Genomic DNA, 18,808 nt, shown 5'->3' on the forward strand with positions numbered 1-18,808 from the left:
ATTCATTTTCTTGTGGGTGTTCACAGTAAGACAACGATATATATCAATGAATAACTACACACAAAGACTTGCAAACAACTCAGGACAAAATGCCTGAGGAAGTTAGCAGGTCAGGCAAACTGAAAATGCTGGAAGTCCAAACAACATACACAAAATGCTGGAGGGACTCATGAGGTCAACCGATGTGCAACGTACAATGCAGCAGCACTTGAAACCTTCCACAAGAATCAGAATCAGTATCAGGTTTTCTATTCAAGATTGTTTAACATCATTTCCAGTACACAAGGATAGAGAAGAACAAAATAATTGTTACTCCGGATCCAAAGCAGTACAACAAAATAAGATAAAGACCACAATAATACAAAATGCACAATATATATATACTGTAAATACACTATATAAGATACTGTAGCTTCTATAGATGGATTGATTGTATGTCCATAAAGTGATGCTAGGCACAGGAGAGTCTGTACACAAGGTGACTCTGACAGAAGATGACAAAGTAGTGTTGGTGGGGCATTTGGAGGGTAGGGAAATGGGTGGAGGTGTTGATTAGCCATTCTGCTTGGGAAAAGTAACAGTCTGGTGGTCCTGACGTGGATCCTATGTAGCATCGTCCCTGACAGGAGTTATGTCGTGAAATTTGCTGCTTTGCGGCAGCAGTGCAGTGCAATACATAAAATTACTATAAATTACAATAAGAAATATAAAAAATAACTAAATAGTGCAAATAGAGAGCAAAATAATGAGGTAATGTTCATGGGTTCATGGACCATTAAGAAATTCAGAACCCCTTTATTCTGTCTTGCTGTATGAGAGAACGTTAGGTTGGGTGTTAACCACAAGGTTACCAAGTAGCTTCAGAAGAAGTAGCAGTGGGTAAGTAAAGTGCCGATCAGCCTTTTCAAATGTAATCTTCATTCCTTTACCAGATCAAGGATTTGCACTGAATGTAGTCAACATTAGCATTTTCTTTTACCCTCCCATCTTAACCTCTTGGGATCTATCAAAAAATTCCTCAAATACCAATCTAAAACAGAAGAGATTCTGCAGATGCTGGAAATCCAGAGCAACTCACACAAAATGCTGGAGGAACTCAGCAAGTCAGTCAGCATCTATGGAGAGGAATGAACAGTCAATATTTTGGGAATCTTGAAGGGTCTTGGCCTGAAACGTTGACTGCAGTTGCTCGTTGCTCAAGTACTATTCTATTCTATTGGAAGTCAGAAGGAAGGAATATTTGAAGCAATCCAAATGAAATAGCAATAAATTATCTAAGCCTGATTTTAACTAACATGTTTTGTCTTTTATTTTCAAGTTTATTTTTAAATTTATTTTCATGTTTGTAGTTTTATCCCATTGTAAAGCACTTTGAATTAACTCACCTGTATGAAAAGCAGTCTATAAATAGTTATTATTATTATTATTGATTCAGTAGAGCCCACATCAGTTTACATCATTAATGGTATATTAAATTTCAAACTCTTATTTTCCTCAGATATCAGATGTTACTTTTGTGTTATTGAGTTTTAATGTGAATGCCAGTTTCATTCTCACTGATGAACATGATGACCATGATGGCTGACTGCACATGTTCACTGAGGATGTACATGGGTGAAATGTGAAGACTCAGTCATCCTGGATCATTATCTTCGTCAGAGATGACTAAAATCTAGTTTTCAACCCACATCATATCATTATTTACTGAGACACGGTGTGGAATAGGCCCTTCCGGCCCTTTTGTGAGTTGTTCCGCCCAGCAACCCCCTGATTTAACCCTAGCCTAATCATGGGACAATTTATAATGACCAATTAACTTACCAACCGGTACACCTTTAGACTGTGGGAGGAAACCAGAGCACCCAGAGGAAACCCATGCAATCACAGGGAGAGCGTACAAACTCCTTACAGGCAGCGACAGGAACTGAACCCAGATCACCGGTACTGTAAAGTGTTGTGCTAACCATGCTACTGTGCTGTGTGAGTAGAGATAATTATTAAATAAATTAAATTTTACGTGTATGTTTAAAAATGACTTGTATTTGGATTACATTACATTTCTCAGGGTGTCCTACTTACAAATACTGAGTTTCAAGTGAATTGGCTCACAAACAATATACTAACTTGGTGTCTATTACCCCTGGGTATATCTATTCCTGGGGTTTATCAACATCAGTAAGACCAAGGAGTTGATTGTGGGCTTCTGGAAGCAGAAGTTGAGGGAACACACACCAGTCCTTTGAGGGATCAGCAGTGGAAAGGGCGAGCTGTTTCAAATTCCTGGGTGTCAACAACTCTGAAGATCTATCTTGGGCCCAACATATTGATGCAACTACAAAGAAGGAAGCCAGTGGTCTCTACTTTGCTAGAACTTTGAGGAGATTAATTATGTCATCAAAGGCACTTGCAAATGTTTGCAGATGCCTGCCGATGTATAGTGGAGAGTATTCTGACCTGCTCCATCACCACTCGGTGAGGAGGCTTCATGCACAGGGTCGAAAGAGGCTGCTGAGGCTGGAAACTCATACAGCTCCAGCATGGGCACAACCGTCTCCAACATTTCAGGAATAGTTTCTTCCCCTACGCCAAAAGATTAACTCGTTAATCCTTTTTTTTTGCACTATTTATTTATTTTGTAATTTATCGTAATGTATGCCTTTGCATTCTGCTGCCGCAAGAGAACAAATTTCACGTTTGTATAATACACCTGATTCTGAATCTGGTGGTGTGATACCTCCCGCCAATAAAGGACTCGATAGGGGATGACTCGGTGTGTTTTGGCCACGTTCCCTGAGCAATGAGCTTTTGCGGGTTACTCCATGTCACAGACCCACCCGGCAGCATATCCCCGGGCACCGCAGGGTAGGAACAATTCTCCGGACTCCGGGAGTAGCCCGGATCGTTAACAGTGCGGTACCCGAAGCGAGGCGACAACGCGGACAGAGCAGGTAAAGGGGCTGCTGGTGTTGGAGGGTCTGTCCGTTCACTGACAGTCCCCTCCCCTCCCATTAGTCCTCTTAACTTGACCACCCACCCCCCGCCCCGCTTCACTCCCCCTCTCCAGTCCTCTACACTGGTTCTCACCCCTTCACCTGACTCTCAGCTGTTTCACCCTGCCCTGTATCCCCCTCCTCGGCGCTCCTGATCATAACAGCATACTTCTTCGTAACACACACACAAAATGCCGGAGGATCTCAGCAGGTCAGGCAGTATCTGTGAAAGTGAGTAAAAAGTCGGCGTTTCGGGCCGGGACTCTTCAGCACAAGAATACTTTATCCTTCAGTAGTCTCTGATTTGCACTCAGGTGGGGGAGCACTTTCTTTGTTCCGCCCTCTCAAAGTTTTGTGTTCCTAATAGTTAGTTATGCCCTTTTACACTCTTGGTGTGTGGTACCAGGCATGTCCAAGACTACGGTTGTTACCGTGGTTGCTGCCTGACCTGCTGAATATACCCAGCTGTTTTATTTTTCTTGTCAGCAGAACACGAGATTCTGTAGAGGTTGAAAATCCGGAGTAACACACAAAATGCTGCAAGAACTCAGCAAGTTGGGCCTTATGTAAGGAAAGGAATAAACCGTTGACATTTCAGGCTGAGACCTGTCATCGGAGCTGGAAAGGAAGGAGGAAGAACCAGAATAAGAAGATGGGGGGGTGGGGGGGAGGTTTATCTTATATTTAAGTTGATATATCTAATGATTCTCAGTGGGGTTTCTGACTGTCATTTAATGAGTTTTCAAATCCAGCATCATTTCCTTTGATTTTTCTATTTACAGTGACAGTCAGATCATGTTCTTGTTAATTTCTTGGGCCATATAATCGAGGTAACTTTACTCATTTTCGTTATTGCAGGCTCTTAAAGAAAGACAAAAATGACCCGTTGGGCTCGTGCTAATAACATCCATAAGAAGAAAGTCTCAGAAGCAACCCCATGGAGTCAGATGAAACAAAATGGTGGCCCAAGTCAGGCAAAAGCCAGCGGCAAATTCAGTAAAAATCAGCGAGCCAAGCATGGAAACAAGCCACAACAAGTTAGACGGAAAGAAAGTGAATGGTACCACAAGAAAGAGGAGTATCACAGTGAAGATGTTAATGGCTTCATGGACTACCTGAAAAATACAGGTCGAGCTCTCCATAAAGGAACATTGGTGTCTGTAGATAGTGAAGAGATAAATAGCGATGCAGCTCTGGCCCTGAAGAAGGACCAGAGAAGAGAGCATAGAAGGTTGAAGAGGCAAGCACAGAAGAAGAATGCCATGGTAACTTTTAAGTATTTGAAGTTATTCCACTTGAAATAAGATTAGAGTTTGTCGTAAGAACATTGTCATAATTACACTATCACTTGTTCAGGTATAATAATAGGTGTAAAATAATGTCGCTTAATATCCTGACAGATCTTCCTCAGCCAAGCTATCTTTACTGGTTTCATTATTGATGTTTATTTCAATGTTATCAAAAATAAAGCTATTTTTAGATAATAAACCGAAAAGAAGCTGGAAGTCCAGAGCAGCACACACAAAATGCTGGAGTAGCTCAGCAGGTCAGACTGATGAACAGTCGACACTTTGACCCAAGACCTGTCATTCACTCATGTATACTAAGTGCAAAATGATATGTGCATAGGCAAGCTTGTGTAAAGTTTTGTCCCAGGTTAGGAATTAAGATTGCGATGAAAAGGTGTCATGGGAATGTGGTTAGTGCAACATCATTTATTACAGCTTGGCGTGCGCCAACGATCAATCTATAAGGAGCCTCTGTATGTCCTCCCCATAGAATATGTGGGTTTACTCCGGGTGCTCTGGTTTCCTCCCACATTCCAAAGATGTACCAGTTAGTAGGTTAATTGGTCATTGTAAGTTGTCCTGCGATTGAAGTTGTGAGGTTACTAGTGTGGCACAGCTTGAATGGCCAGAAGGGCTTACTCCATGCTGTATTGCAAAATAAATGAGCAGTTCAAGGATATGATTTGATCTGTTTTTTTTATGCTGACCATTATCTAAAGGAATGTCCCAGATATCCAAGACTAGCGTATCATATTATTTGTGATATCCGCATACACATAAAAGCTCTCAAAAATAAACGCAGCACTGACAGAATAATGCAATCCCTTTGCCAATTCACCCTGGGAATGAGATCATGGTTAGTGCCAACCCTTTCAAACTATAGTAACAAGTTACCTTTCTAAACCATGGTAGTTGTGGTGAAGACTCTGCCACGATCTTGTTAGGTGAGGAGGTCCAATGTTTGGACCCCGTGGTAATGGTAATATGTGCCTGAGACAGAGACTTTTTCACAGTAGTGTATTTGTCAACATGGAGCAGAGAGTGAGTTTGTAAACCTGGTGGGAGGAAAGGATGTTGGGAATGGCAGGGTGGAGCACTGCGTGGTGGCTGGGTGCAGTCACACGCTTCCCTGATATACCAGGCAAAGTCATTTGATTCCAAACAATTAGTTTATTGATCATTACAGAAAATCTCTCTTGTGCTTCCTGCTTCCTCCCCTCTCCCTTCCCTTTTACCCAACCATGATTCCCTGCTCCATGCCCCCTTCCCTCTCAGTCCACAATAGAGACCCGTATCAGAATCAGGTTTATCATCACTCACAATTTGTTTTTTTTGTGGCAGCAGTACAGTGCAGTAGATAACATTACTACAGTACAGTGCAGATGTTCTGGGCACCCTAGTTAGGTTCAATTCTGTTCTTTTAAGCTGAGCGTTGCAGCAATATCTGGACAATGTATACTGAACAATTCACCTGTCCTGGTGAACGGTCTTGGTGTGAAGTACCAGCTGTTTACTCTTTTCCATAGATGCTGCCTGGCTTGCTAAGTTCCTCCGCATTTTGTGTGTGTTGCTTTGGATTTCCAGCAAATGCAGATTTTCTCTTGTTTGCGATTCAGCAACATCTAGACAACATTAAGGCACAGACAGATTAGTGGCAAGTCACGTTCATACAGATGGAACTTAACTTGGACGAGTGCAACGAGTTACATTTGGGAAATTAAATCAGGGCAGGACTTGGACAATGAATGGCAGTGCCCTGGGAAGTTTGTAGAACAGAAACCTAGGGGTACGTTTACATGCAACACACACAAAATGCTGGAGGAACTCAGCAGGCCAGGCAGCATCTGTGGAAAAAAGCACAGTCAACATTTCAAGCTGAAACCCTTCAGCAGGATTCAGCCCAAAATATTGACTGCATTTTTTTCCATAGATACTGACAGGCCTGCTGAGTTCCTCCAGCATCTTGTGTGTGCTGCTCAGGTTTCCAGCATCTGCAGACTTTCTCTTGTCCGGGTATATTTACATGGTTCCCTGAAAGTGGCCACGCAGTAGACAGGTTAGTGAAGAGCACATTTGCTTTCATTCAGAACACTGAGTACAAGAATTGGATCATCACTGCACCACAGTGGTGTAGCAGTTAGTGTGATGCTATTACAGCTCGGGCATCAGAGTTCGGAGATCAATTCTGGTGTTCTCTGAAACGAGTTTGTACATCGTCCCTGTGGAATGCATGTGTTTCCTCCCACAGTCCACGGATGTACTGGTTAGTAGGTTAATTGGTCATTGAAAATTGTCCCGTGATTAGGCTCGGGTTAAGTCAGAGTGTGGTGGTGTGGCTCAAAGAGCCAGAAGGGTCTGTTCCATGCTGTATGTCTGAATAAGTGAATAAAATCACCTGACAGCTGTACGAGGCTTTGATGAGACTGCTCTCATTGTACTGTGTACAGTTGTCTGTCCAGGTAGAGGAAAGAAGGGATTAGGCTGGAAAGGGCACAGATACAGATGTTTCTGGAACTGGAGGGCTTGAATTATAAAGAGAGACCGGATAAGCTGGGGCAGTTTTTCCTGCAGCAAAGAGTGAAATATCCCAAAAATATGACTTTCTTCCTTTCTTGGTAAGATATGTTTCCACTGTAGAAAAGCAGGACATGGAATGGAGGACTGCCCGGAAATGGATAAGGATGCAGAGATGGGAACTGGTATCTGTTATCGGTGTGGTTCTACAGAACACGAGATCCAGAAATGCAGAGCAAAGATTGATCCTGCACTAGGTAAGTGTGAGGTTTTTGTAACGTGCATCTAATCGCCTTGTGTGGTGGGTATCTTCACTTTAAAAGGGCCATTAATTCAGAGCCTATTCTGTGAATTATCCCTTAGATTTGCTGCCCTGCTTTGATAGATAAAGATGAGCTTTTTTTGTGATATAAACTTCAAAGCATACATTGAAATACATCATTTGTGTGGACGTCCAACACGTTCTCAGAATGTGCTGGGGCAGCCTGCAAATGTCACCATACCTCTAATGCCAGGATAACATGCCCACAATTTACTAACCGTAACCTGTACATCTTTGGAATGTACAAGGAAACTGGAGAAACTGCACAAAACTCAGGGATTCATGGGAAGGATGTCCTAACTCCTTACAGACAGCAGCAGAACTGAACTCAGGACACTGGCGCTGTTAAGTATTCTGCTAAAAGCTACACTATCTTGCTGCCCTTCAGTGGGAGAACCAAAGGTTTCCATCTGAATAGGATGTTTGACTGCTTGTTTAGCCAGTTCAGTAACTGTATGTCTGCCCTGTCCTTTCTACTCCCCCCCCCCCCCCCCCCCCACCCTGACCCCCTTTCCTCCACATTGAACCCAGACATACCTTCTGTGTGGAATAGTGGCTTACTCATCCAGTGAGAAGCGAAGCAGGGTGTGCTACAATCAGTACCGGGTTAACTAAAAATGCAGTTCAAAACTGGCACAGCTATATCAGAGGTAACATGCATGGGCACTTGCCTGCTGCTGTTGGGCATCAATTCTCGTCACCCAGCTACCAGGATATAACAAAATTCTGTTTCCGTACATTGCTGAAATTATTTCTGAGTTTCTAAACAAGAATTTGTTCAATTTTACAGGAGAATTTCCATTTGCCAAATGTTTTATTTGTGGTGAAACTGGGCATCTTTCGAGGTCCTGTCCGGTCAACCCAAAGGGACTGTATGCAAGTGGTAAGTACAGTTTTTAAACATCGTTCAACATATCCTAAATATCATAATGTTTTTGTAAATTCTTGTTTTGTTGGATACTTTAGGAGATAATAACACAATCAGTTGCTACTTTTTTAGGTAGACCTATACACCTGCTTGTTAATGTAAATGTCTAATCAGCTAGTTAAGTGGCAGCACCTCAGCGCGTAAGATAATGCAGATGTAGTCAAGAGGTTCAGTTGTTGTTCAGACCAAACATCAGAATGGGGAAGAAATGTGATCCAAGTGACTGAAAGTGGAATGATTTTTGGTGCCAGAGGGCTGGTTTGAGTATCTCAGAAACTGCTGATCTCTTGGGATTTTCACACACAACAGTCTCTCGAGTTTACAGAGAGTGGTGTGAGAAACAAACAAAAACGTTCAGTGAGGGACAGTCCTGTGGGTGTAAACACTTGCTAATGAGGGAGGTCAGAGGAGAACAGCCAGACTGGTTCAAGCTGACAGAAAGATGGCAGTAACTCAGATAACCATGCGCTGGACCTTGAAGAGGATGGGCTACAGCAGCAGAAGATCGTGAACGTACACTGAGTGGCCACTTTAGTAGTTTTGGGAGGTACATAATAAAGTGGCCACTCTGTAGATTACAATAATGCAAACAGGTGGACTTCATATAAGGGCTCGTATTTTTAGAATGCCTTCTCATACTGATGCACCCTTATTCTGCCTTGTGAGTATTAGCAGAGTCAATATTAAGGCAGTGGTATCCAGCCACATCTTCTACAAGGGCTACACATAATTGCTGATGCATTACGGCATCATAAAGAGGGTTAGAACAGGAACTGACTGCCGCAGAATACACATGTCCTTGGATAGCTACCAGGTTAAACAGGCAGGAAGTATCCTAGACAAAGTGGTGACCAGGACAGTGGATGGATTAGTTACTCTCATTTAACAATGCTCAGACTCTTTTTGAATTGGAATTGATATGTTATTGTCACTGGTATCAAGATTCAAATCACTGCACAGTGCATTGAGATAGAACAAGATAAAGCATGGGGATAAACAATGGGGAATTAAATGTAGCAACTACAGAACGTGCAGTGTAGGTAAACATGGTGCACGATCATATCAAGGTATATTTTAGAAAACTACTGATGTGACACCTCAAATGGAGAAAGGCAAAAAGAGCAGGTAATTGTAAATGAATTAGCCTATTTTGAGAATCAGTTAAGGCCCTTCAGCCCATGATGTTGTACTGACCTTTTAACCTAAACTAAGATCAAACTAACTCCACCATAGTCTGCCGTTTATCGTTCATCCATGTGCTTATCTGAGAGTCTCTTAAATGCCTCTAATGTATCTGTCACCACCACCACCCCCAGCAGCAGATTCCACATACCCACTACTCTCTGCATAGGAAAATAAAACTTACCTCTGACATTCCTGCCTCTTCCGCCCCCCTCCCCCCTCCCATACTTTACTCCCATCATCAGTGTTTTGCTTTTAGATTTCTGTGCCTTTTCTCTGCAGTCGAGAATTCAACTTTCCTGCATGTAGTCTGGGCCAGGACAATGACACGAGGATGTAGTAATGTTCTCTTGAGTTCCAAATGTCTTGAAAATTGTATGAAATTTTACTGGGGAGGTTGTGTGAGGAAATCAAAGTTAAAATATAACATTTGCAGGTTTAGCTTGGAACAAGTAAATATAAAGCTTTGAATAAAGAGGTAATCGGGGCAAATGAATCCTATAACTTCTGAGGTCCTTTTCTCTCTGGGATTCAGTTTCTGTACTAGACTCTTAATGTAATTCTCCATCTGAACGAAAATAGAAAAGGTCATCATGGATCATCTGATAAAATGAATTCTGTGAAGAGTACTTTCGATCAGTAGTACTTTTAATTGAAGTTAAGTTTTAAAGCATGCTTTTATAAAGCAGCGACAGGTTACTATCGATGCAATGCTCCTCAGACAGGATGAAGAGGTCAATACTCCCCAATGCCATTAGGCTTTACAATTCTACCGCCAGGACTTAAGAACTTTTTAAAAGCTATTATTAATGCTTTTTGAGATAGTGATTTAGATGCATATCATTTTTTTTTACTGAGTTAAGTATTGTGTGTAATTAGTTTTGCTACAACAAGTGTATGGGACATTGGAAAAAAGTTGAATTTCCCCATGGGGATGAATAAAGTATCTATCTATCTATCTATCTATCTATCTATATTATATAAAAAGGCTGTTAACAGTACCTGTTTACAATGCAAGTGAGCATTTTTTGATATTCTTCCCCAGTGGACAAGAAGGTGAGCAATTCTTTGCTTTAATCAATAGTCGCACACTTTGTGCTGGAGACTGGTTGTTCAGACACTCAGCAAAATATGAAGAATAGCAGGGTGACATCGGTGAGTGTTTTTGGATAGGAAAGCAGCAAAGGCACTCTGGTCTATTCAGCTATAAATACTGCTGAGGTAGAGGCTGAGATGCTCCGTTAGGGTTAGTAAGTTGTGGGCATGCTGTGTTGGTGCCAGAAGCATGGTGACACATGCAGACTGCCTAGTACAATTGATGTACACGTGACAAACAAAACTAATCTTTCAAACTAAAGCTGCTGTGCTAGTAGCTGGCATGAAACCCAGGGGTTAAATGGCCTCATTTGTCATAGTTAAATCAAGATAGTTCAAGTGTGAGTCTGGAACATAAAGCACCTTGAAAATGTTTCTAATTTTTCCCTCCCCCTCCCTTTCCCTTCTGTTCACTACTCGGGCCTCTTGCCCCTTCTCACCGCCTATCACCTACACCCAGGTGCTCCATCCTTTCCTTTCTCCTATGGTCCACTCTCCTATCAGATTCCTTCCTCTCCAGCCCTTTACCTTTCCCACCCACCTGGCTTCATCTGTCATCTTCTATCTAGTCCTCCTTCCCCTCCCCTCACCTTTTTATACTGCTGTCTTCCCCTTCCTTTCCAGTCCTGATGAATGGTCTCACCCCGAACCATCAACTGTTTATTCATTTCCATCGATGTCTCCTGACCTGCTGAGTCCCTTCAGCATTTTGTGTGCGTTGCTTCTAATAAGTGGTGCTGTTTTACAGGGCGTTGTTGCAAGCTGTGTGGTTCAGTAGAGCACTTTCAGAAGGACTGCCCTGATCATCAGAACACAAGTAAGTATGGTAACGTAGGAATTACATTTAGTTTTTGACAACTTAGTGGTGAAGAACCAGGCACCAACTTAAATGCACAGACCCCTGACAATTTTAAAAAAACTACAGTAATGAACTGAGCATAAACACACATTACTATTATTGCTCTTTTGCATGGGTTGAGCAAAGTTCAACATAATAGCAACGGGGTGTCTTTCCCTCTTGTATTCAAATCCTCTTGCAATAAAGACCAGCTTTTTATCAGCTTTGCTAATTGCTAGGCTATATCAGCATGTTAATCTTGAATAATTTATGTTCAAGAACATCCACATCCCCTTTTTATTCACTGCTCAGACTGGAGAGCATGTCTTATGAGAGTAGATTGAGTGAGCTAGCGCTTTCAAGTTCCAGTTCAAATTTATTATCATTTGACTGTACATATATGCAATCAAATAAGAATGTATTCTTCCAAACCAAGGTACACCCACAAAACGTATATCACAAACAGCCCTTGAATCAAAATATTACCACTAATAAGTTAATAAAATATAATTCAAAATGCATGTGAACATACAGCACAGGTAAACAGTAAACAACTTGCTGTCAGTGCTGGGAGGATATTCATTAGTCTCACAGCCTGAGGAAAGAAGGTGTTACCCAGTCTGGCAGTCCTAGTCCTGATGCTCCTGTACCCCCATCCTGGTGCATCAAAGATATTATCGGATGGGTGATAGGGATCCTCAATGCTTTGGGCCTGTTGTAGATAATGCTCCCAGTACTCTTTACTCTTTGGTGCTAAAGAACTTTTTCCACATCTCCGTTGTAAATGGACGCCCCTCTATCCTGAGGCTGTGCCCTCTTGTCCTAGACTCTCCCACCATGAGAAATATCCTTTCCAGATCTACTCTGTCTAGGCCTTTCAACATTCAAAAGGTTTCAATGAGATCTCCCCCCTCATCCTTCTCATTTCCAGTGAGTACAAGCCCAGAGCCATCAAAAGTTTCTCATATGATAACCCTTTCATTCCCGACATCTAGAAATGAATGCTAACAATTGCATTCGCCATTGCCTCAACCTGCAAGTTAATGTTATGGTGCTTTGCACAAGGACTCCCAAGTCCCTTTGCATCTCAGATTTTTGGATTTTCTCCCCGTTTAGAAAATAGTCTGCACATTTATTTCTTCTAGCAAAGTTCATGACTATGCATTTTCCAACATTGTATTTCATTTGCCACTTTCTTTCCCATTCTCCTAATCTGTCTAAGTCCTTCTGCAGCCTTCCTGTTTCCTCAACACTACCTGCCCCTCCACCAATCTTTGTATCATCTGCAAACTTGGCAACAAAGCCACCTATTCCATCATCCAAATCATGAAAAGAAGCGGTCCCAACATCGACCCCTGCAGAGCACCACTAGTCACCGGCAGCCAAGCAAAAAAGGATCCCACTCGCTGCCTGCTACCAATCAGCCAATGCTCCAACCATGCCAGTAACTTTCTTGTAATACCATCGGCTCTTAATTTGGTAAGCACCCTCGTGTGGCCTTCTGAAACTCCAAATATACAACATCCACTGCATGCCCTCTATCTATCCTACTTGTAATCTCCTCAAAGAATCCCAGCAGGTTCGTCAGGCAAGATTTTTCCTTAAGGAAACCATGCTGACTTTGTCCTGTGTCACCAAGTACTCTATAACCTCATCCTTAACAATTGACTCCAGCATCTTCCCAACCACTGAGGTCAGGCATACAGGTCTATAATTTCCTTTCTATTACCTCCTGCCTTTCTTATAGTGGCGTGATATTTGCAACTATCCAGTCCTCTGGAACCATTCCAGAGTCCAATGATTCTTGAAAGATTATTAATGCCTCCACAATCTCTACCGCTACCTCTTTCAGAACCCTAGGGTGCAGTTCATCTGGTTGGGGTGACTTGTGGACCTTTAGGACTTCAGCTTTTTGAGCACCTTCTTCGTTGTAGTAGTAACTGCAACCTTTCAACACCTGGCACATTGCTAGTGTCTTCCACAGTGAAAGCTGATGCAAAATACTCATTTAGTTCACCTGCCATCTCCTTGTCCCCCATTGTTATCTCTCCGGTCTCATTTTCTAGCAGTCGTATATCTACTTTCATCTCTTTTATTTTTTTATATACTTGAAAAAGCTTTTACAAACTACCTTGATATTGTTTGCTAACTTGCTTTCATATTTCATCTTTTCCCTCCTAATGATTCTTTTATTTCCTTTCTGTAGATTGTTAAAAGCTTCCCAATCCTCTTTCTTCCTGCTAATTTTTGCTTTGTTGAATGGCCTCTCTTTTACTTTAGCTTTGACTTCTTCCCTTGTCAGCCACGGTTGTATTATTTTACCATTTGAGTATTTCTTTGTTTTTAGAATACATCTATCCTGCATCTTTCTCATTTTTCCCAGAAACTCACACCATTGCTGCTCTGCTGTCATCTCTGCCAGCATCTCTTCCAACTTACTTCAGCCAGCTTCTCTCTCATAACAATGTAATTTCCTTTATTCCACTGAAGTACTGCTACATCAGACTTTTTCCCTATTAAATTTCAAGTTGAACTCAATCATCTTGTGATCACTTCTCCTAAGGGTTCCTTTACCTTAAGTTCCCTAATCACATCCGGTTCATTGCATAACACCCAATCCTGATCCCTGAGTAGACTCAATGACAAACTGCTCTAAAAACCCATCTCATAGACATTCTACAAATTAACTCTCCTGAGATCTATTACCAACATGATTTTCCCAATCTACATGCATGTTAAAATCTCCCATGACTATCATAAGCTTACCCTTTCGACTCGTCTTTTCTATTTCCCATTGTAATCTATAGTCCACATCCCAGCTACTGTTTGGAGGCCTGTATAAAAACTGCCATCAGAGTCCTTTTACCCTTGCAGTTTCTTAACTCAACCCACAAGGATTCGACATCTTCTGATTCTGTGTCACATCTTTCTAAGGATTTGATGCCATTCTTTACCAACAGACCCACACCACCCCCTTTGCCTACCTTTCTATCCCGTCAGTACACCGTGTAACCTTGGACATTTCAGCTCCCATCACTGAATCGTGGCTGAACTACAACTATCCTTCAGCCACAATTCAGTGATGTCCACAATATCATACCTGACAATCTGTAATTGTGCAACAAGATCATCCATCTTATTTCTTGTACTCTGTGCATTGAGATATAACACTTTGAGTACAGTATTTGCTACCCTTTTTGATTCTGCATCCCTAGTGCACTGATACTCACTCTACTGGCTGCAGTTTTGTTCTATTATCTGTCTGCCCTTCCTGACAGTTTGACTGTACGCTATCTTTGCTTTTTTACCATCCGTCCTATCCTGATTCTGGTTTCCATCCCCCTACCATGTTAGGTTAAACCCTCCCAAAAGCTCTAACAATACAGCCCTTGAGAACATTGGTCCCCGTTGGGTTCAGGTGTAACCTGTCCCTCTTGTACTTCCCCCAAAAGAGATCCCAATAATCTGAGAACCTGAAGCCCTGTCACCTGCACCAGCTTCTCAGCCATGCATTTATCTGCCAAATAATGCTGTTTTAACTCTCACTTGCGTGTAGCACAGATAGCAATCCAGAAATTACTACCCTGGAGGTCCTGCTTCTCAGCTTTCTGCCTGCTCTCTAAATTACCTGCACGTTAATAGCAATATCAGATCAGCCAATTGTGTAGCAGTAACTCAATGCATAAAAGCATGCAGACATGGTCAAGTGGTTCAATTGTTGTTCAGACCAAACATCAGAGTAGGGAAGAAATGTAATCTAGGTGACTTTGACCATGGAATGATTGTTGGTACCGGATGGGGTGGTTTGTTTTTCAGGAACTGCCGATTTCCTGGGATTTTCATGCAGAGTCTTTAGAGTTTACAGGGAACAAAAATAAAATTAGTGAGCAGCAGTTTTTTGGGAGAAAATGCCTTGTTAAAGACAGGGGTCAGGAGAATGGGCAAACTGGTTCAAGCTGACAGGACGGTGACTGTAGTTCAGATATCCACGTATTACAACATTGGTGTGCAGAAGAGCACACAGCATGTCAAGCCTTGATGTGGGTGGGCTAGAGCAGCAGAAGACCACGAACGTACACTCAGTGACCATTTTATTAGGTACAGGTGGTATCCAATAAAGTGGCTTCCAAGTGTATCAATGCCTCTTGTACACTGTTCAGTAGAAGCACAGGTTTCTAAAGAGCTGATTGATAGGGGAAAGATTGATCTAATTCATTTTCAGAAACCGTGTGAAGCGTAACAAGTTGGAGAAATTTTGGTAGCAGGTTTTAGGGCTTCAGCCAGCAACTCTGCTGTGAGCCAACCCCAGAAGAGTTGTGTTCTAAGCTTGGAATTGGAACTGGAAGAGCTTGCTGAGAGGGAGTGTGAGGTAACTCTGTGGAGATGTTCACAAGTGAATACAAGAATTATGAAATTTGTTTGTTGAGGATGTATTGCCAAGGGAAATCAACAGCGAGCGACTTGGGAAGCTGTCTAGCCCAAGGCTAACTAATATTAAATGAGTGTTTTGGCAAACGCAATGTAGGTACTGACAAAATAATTAACCATTTTGATGATTGACTTGTGAGGGGAAATTGGAAACCCAGCTCAGGGCCTAGGTGACACGCAATCGGGTTAGCCTGTTTCATTTGGTATCATGATCAACTTCAGTAACATTGTTATTAGTTTATGATAGTAGATAACATCTAGATTAAAAAACAGGGAAAACTCCACAATATAATCTTTATGCATATAATCCACATAATAGGTTTCCATTGTTTTAGCTAGAGCATAGCAATTAGTGTAACACTTTGGATTGGTGTTTGATTTCTGCTGAGGTCTATAAGGAGCTTGTACATTCTCCCTGTAACTGCATGAATGAGAGCTCCCATATTCCAAAGACGTACAGTTAGGGTTGGGGAGTTCTAGGCATGCTAGGTTGACGACAGAAACATGGTGCCACTTGCAGGGTGCCCAGGACTGTTTGCTGATTTGATTTGATGTAAATGACGCTTTTCACTAGGTTTTGATGTACGTGTGAAATATAAACCTAATCTTTATATTTACCTATTTTTTGCAAGGATTAAATTTCTCTTTTCTCTTTAGTCATCCCAAATTGAATATTACTAAAAATGTAATAGCAATTGCCTTGGACCTCTGTCAGTTCTGTTTCATCCGTAGGCTAGGAAGTGCAAGGGACAGTATACTGACAACTCCCATCTTTTCAGTCTTTCCACCTCAGCATGGCTGAGATTGTTGGGGGTAGAACAAGGACAATACTACACTTTCAAAATCTCTTGTTTTAAGTTCTGTCCATTTTTGTTGGCTATATTGGAATTTCTCTGCCGTGGCATAAAAATAATTTGCACTGGTAGCCCATAAAAAGTCCGTTGATAGCATTTTGGGCTCCAAGTAAATGAGGCTACATTGGTATTTTAACAAAAGTTAAATAAATGAGCTTACTTATTAAAATGGCTAGTAAAAAAATTCAAGTTTATTTCTCGTGTACATCGCAACACAGTGAACAACACACCTGAGGGCAGCCACAAGTGTTGCTGCACACTCCATAACCATCACAGCATGCTTGGCAGAAACAACACTGAACAAAACAAGTCCTGTTCCTCCCTCTCACCCAAGCATATACACAATCCTCTAAACCCAGGACTGGCTGTCGTCTTCAGCCTCCAGCGGCCTCTGGCTCACAGGCAGTGGGCTTCGACTTCTTCAAGTGGACTCACAGAGATTCACAAACTCTATTCTGCCTAACGGGCCTCAGCCTCCAGACTTTCAATTTAACCCTTGGGCCTTGATCCTCATTGTTATTTAGCTTTTAATACCATACAGTTGATTTCAATGTGTCTAGTGAGAGCCATGCTATTAACATTGGCAAGCAAAAAATCTACCACATTGAATCCAGTACATGAAGGCCCTCCCATTTTGGAATTAAAAGCAAAAAATGCTAGAAATACTCAGCAGCATTTATGGAGGAGAAAAAGGTGCAGGTTGATGCCATTTCATGAATACTGCTCACCAGCTGAGTATTTCCAGCTATTTGTGTGTTTATTTCAGATTGCTATCATTTACAGTTTCTGATTGCCATAGAATCATTCTATCTGCATACTTAATTTTGTAAGATATCTCTTGTTAACATGCAGAATCTAACACTTTTCAAGCATTAAAGTATTTGATATTTCTAAACTTACATTTTTAACAGTGTTGTTTCTAATTCTTTAGGTAATCGCATTCTTACTGTTGGCCGATGGACAAAAGGAATGAGTGCGGATTATGAGGAAATCCTAGTCACTTCAGATGCTCCCAAAACTAAACATAAAACTCCAAAGATTGTCAATTTTTAACCAGTGCCTTCAAACTGAGAATTTCATTGATCTCCCTGTAAGTCACCAAGACAGAAAAAGTGGATGTTATTTTAACGGGAAATACAGTACTCTAAATTCCATTTTATACCAGCAGATGGAGCAATTGCTTGCCAAATCCAAGATCTTTGGCTCCAGTTCTAATAAATAGTTGTATGCGTTTGCCACGAGTTTAACTTTCAAACAGTAAATGGAGCTTTGTTTTAAATGAGCAGTTTGTATTTTTTTATTAAGTATCCCAGTACATTTCACAGTGGGATTTGGCCCAAAAAAAAGTAGGTGACTAAATGCTAATTAATGGGTGAGGTTAAGATGGATCTTAAAAGGGACTGAGTGATACCAATACCAAAGCAAAGGGAAATGGAGGATTCACGAGAGAGTTGAGTTAGCATAATGAAAGGCTTCTCTGATCAGAGGAATACACACAAAATACTGGAGGAACTCATCAGGTCAAGCAGCACCTATGGAAGGGGATAAGCAGTTGATATTTCAGGCTGCAACCCTTCATTGTCTCAGCAAGAAAACGTTGACTATTTATTTCCCTCCATAGTTGCTGCCTGACCTGAATTCCTCCAGCATTTATATGTAATGCTCAAGTTTTCCAACATCTGCAGAATCTCGTTTGATTAATAGGTATTTATGTTCTGTTTCTGATGTGTCTAAGGGAGGAGGAGAGAAAGTTCTATGATTAATTAGTCTTTGCATTCTTTACATTAGAATGCTTCTTTCAGCCTTATGTAATTGATTTTTTTTCTTGATTTAAATACAGTGACCTGTTTTCACTCCAGGTATTAGACTGGGCACAAGTCATCCTTTGGGAACTTTTAGGGAAATTATCTTTCATTCACCCTCTCTAAAGCTTCCACATCCTTCCTTTGATGAGATGACCGGAACTTATTCAGTTCTGGTTGCCTCATTTCGGAAGAATGTGGAAAATTTAGAGCGGCTGCAGAGATTTACCAGGATGCTACCTTGACTAAAGATCATGTTTTATGAGGATAGATTGAGCAAGCTAGGGCTTTTCTCTTCAGAGAGCAGGAGGATGAGAGGTGACTTGAGAGGTACAAGATGATAGAGGCATAGATCGAGTGAATAGCCTGAGACATTTTTTTTCAGAGTGGAAATGGCAAACACTAGGGGGCAGAATTGTAAGGTGATTGTAGAAAAGTATGGTGATGTCTGGTAGGTTTTTAACACCGAGAGGTGTGAGTGCATGGAACATGCTGTCAGGATTGGTGGTAGAGGGAGATACATGGGGGACATTTAAGAGACTCAGATAGGCACGTGAATGATAAAA

The 18,808-nt window shown here is 41.5% G+C and overlaps 1 protein-coding gene across 2 annotated transcripts; it reads left to right on the top strand.

The window, feature by feature from the left end:
- Positions 1–2,883: 2,883 nt before the first annotated feature.
- zcchc9 (zinc finger, CCHC domain containing 9) lies at positions 2,884–17,719 on the top strand. 2 transcript variants are annotated; one of them, XM_073067112.1, is made up of 6 exons: positions 2,884–2,948; positions 3,849–4,255; positions 6,900–7,050; positions 7,906–7,998; positions 11,069–11,137; positions 17,372–17,719. In XM_073067112.1, the coding sequence occupies exons 2-6, from the start codon at positions 3,869–3,871 to the stop codon at positions 17,491–17,493; spliced, it is 822 nt and encodes a 273-aa protein (XP_072923213.1). In that variant the 5' UTR covers positions 2,884–2,948; positions 3,849–3,868; the 3' UTR covers positions 17,494–17,719. The 2 variants fall into 2 exon arrangements, with proteins under 2 accessions (XP_072923213.1, XP_072923222.1); XM_073067121.1 differs by lacking the exon at positions 2,884–2,948 and adding an exon at positions 3,023–3,221.
- The last annotated feature ends 1,089 nt before the right edge of the window (positions 17,720–18,808 follow it).

Source organism: Hemitrygon akajei, chromosome 2, assembly GCF_048418815.1.
Source record: "Hemitrygon akajei chromosome 2, sHemAka1.3, whole genome shotgun sequence".
NCBI lineage: Eukaryota > Metazoa > Chordata > Chondrichthyes > Myliobatiformes > Dasyatidae > Hemitrygon > Hemitrygon akajei.

What these genes read in the sequence shown, in the direction of transcription:
- zcchc9 (XM_073067112.1), top strand. Translation starts at nt 3,869, where the DNA reads ATGACCCGTTGGGCTCGTGCTAATAACATCCATAAGAAGAAAGTCTCA. An exon ending in AAAGATTGATCCTGCACTAG is followed by an intron (nt 7,051 to 7,905) that starts GTAAGTGTGAGG and finishes TCAATTTTACAG; the next exon opens with GAGAATTTCCATTTGCCAAA. An exon ending in CCCTGATCATCAGAACACAA is followed by an intron (nt 11,138 to 17,371) that starts GTAAGTATGGTA and finishes CTAATTCTTTAG; the next exon opens with GTAATCGCATTCTTACTGTT.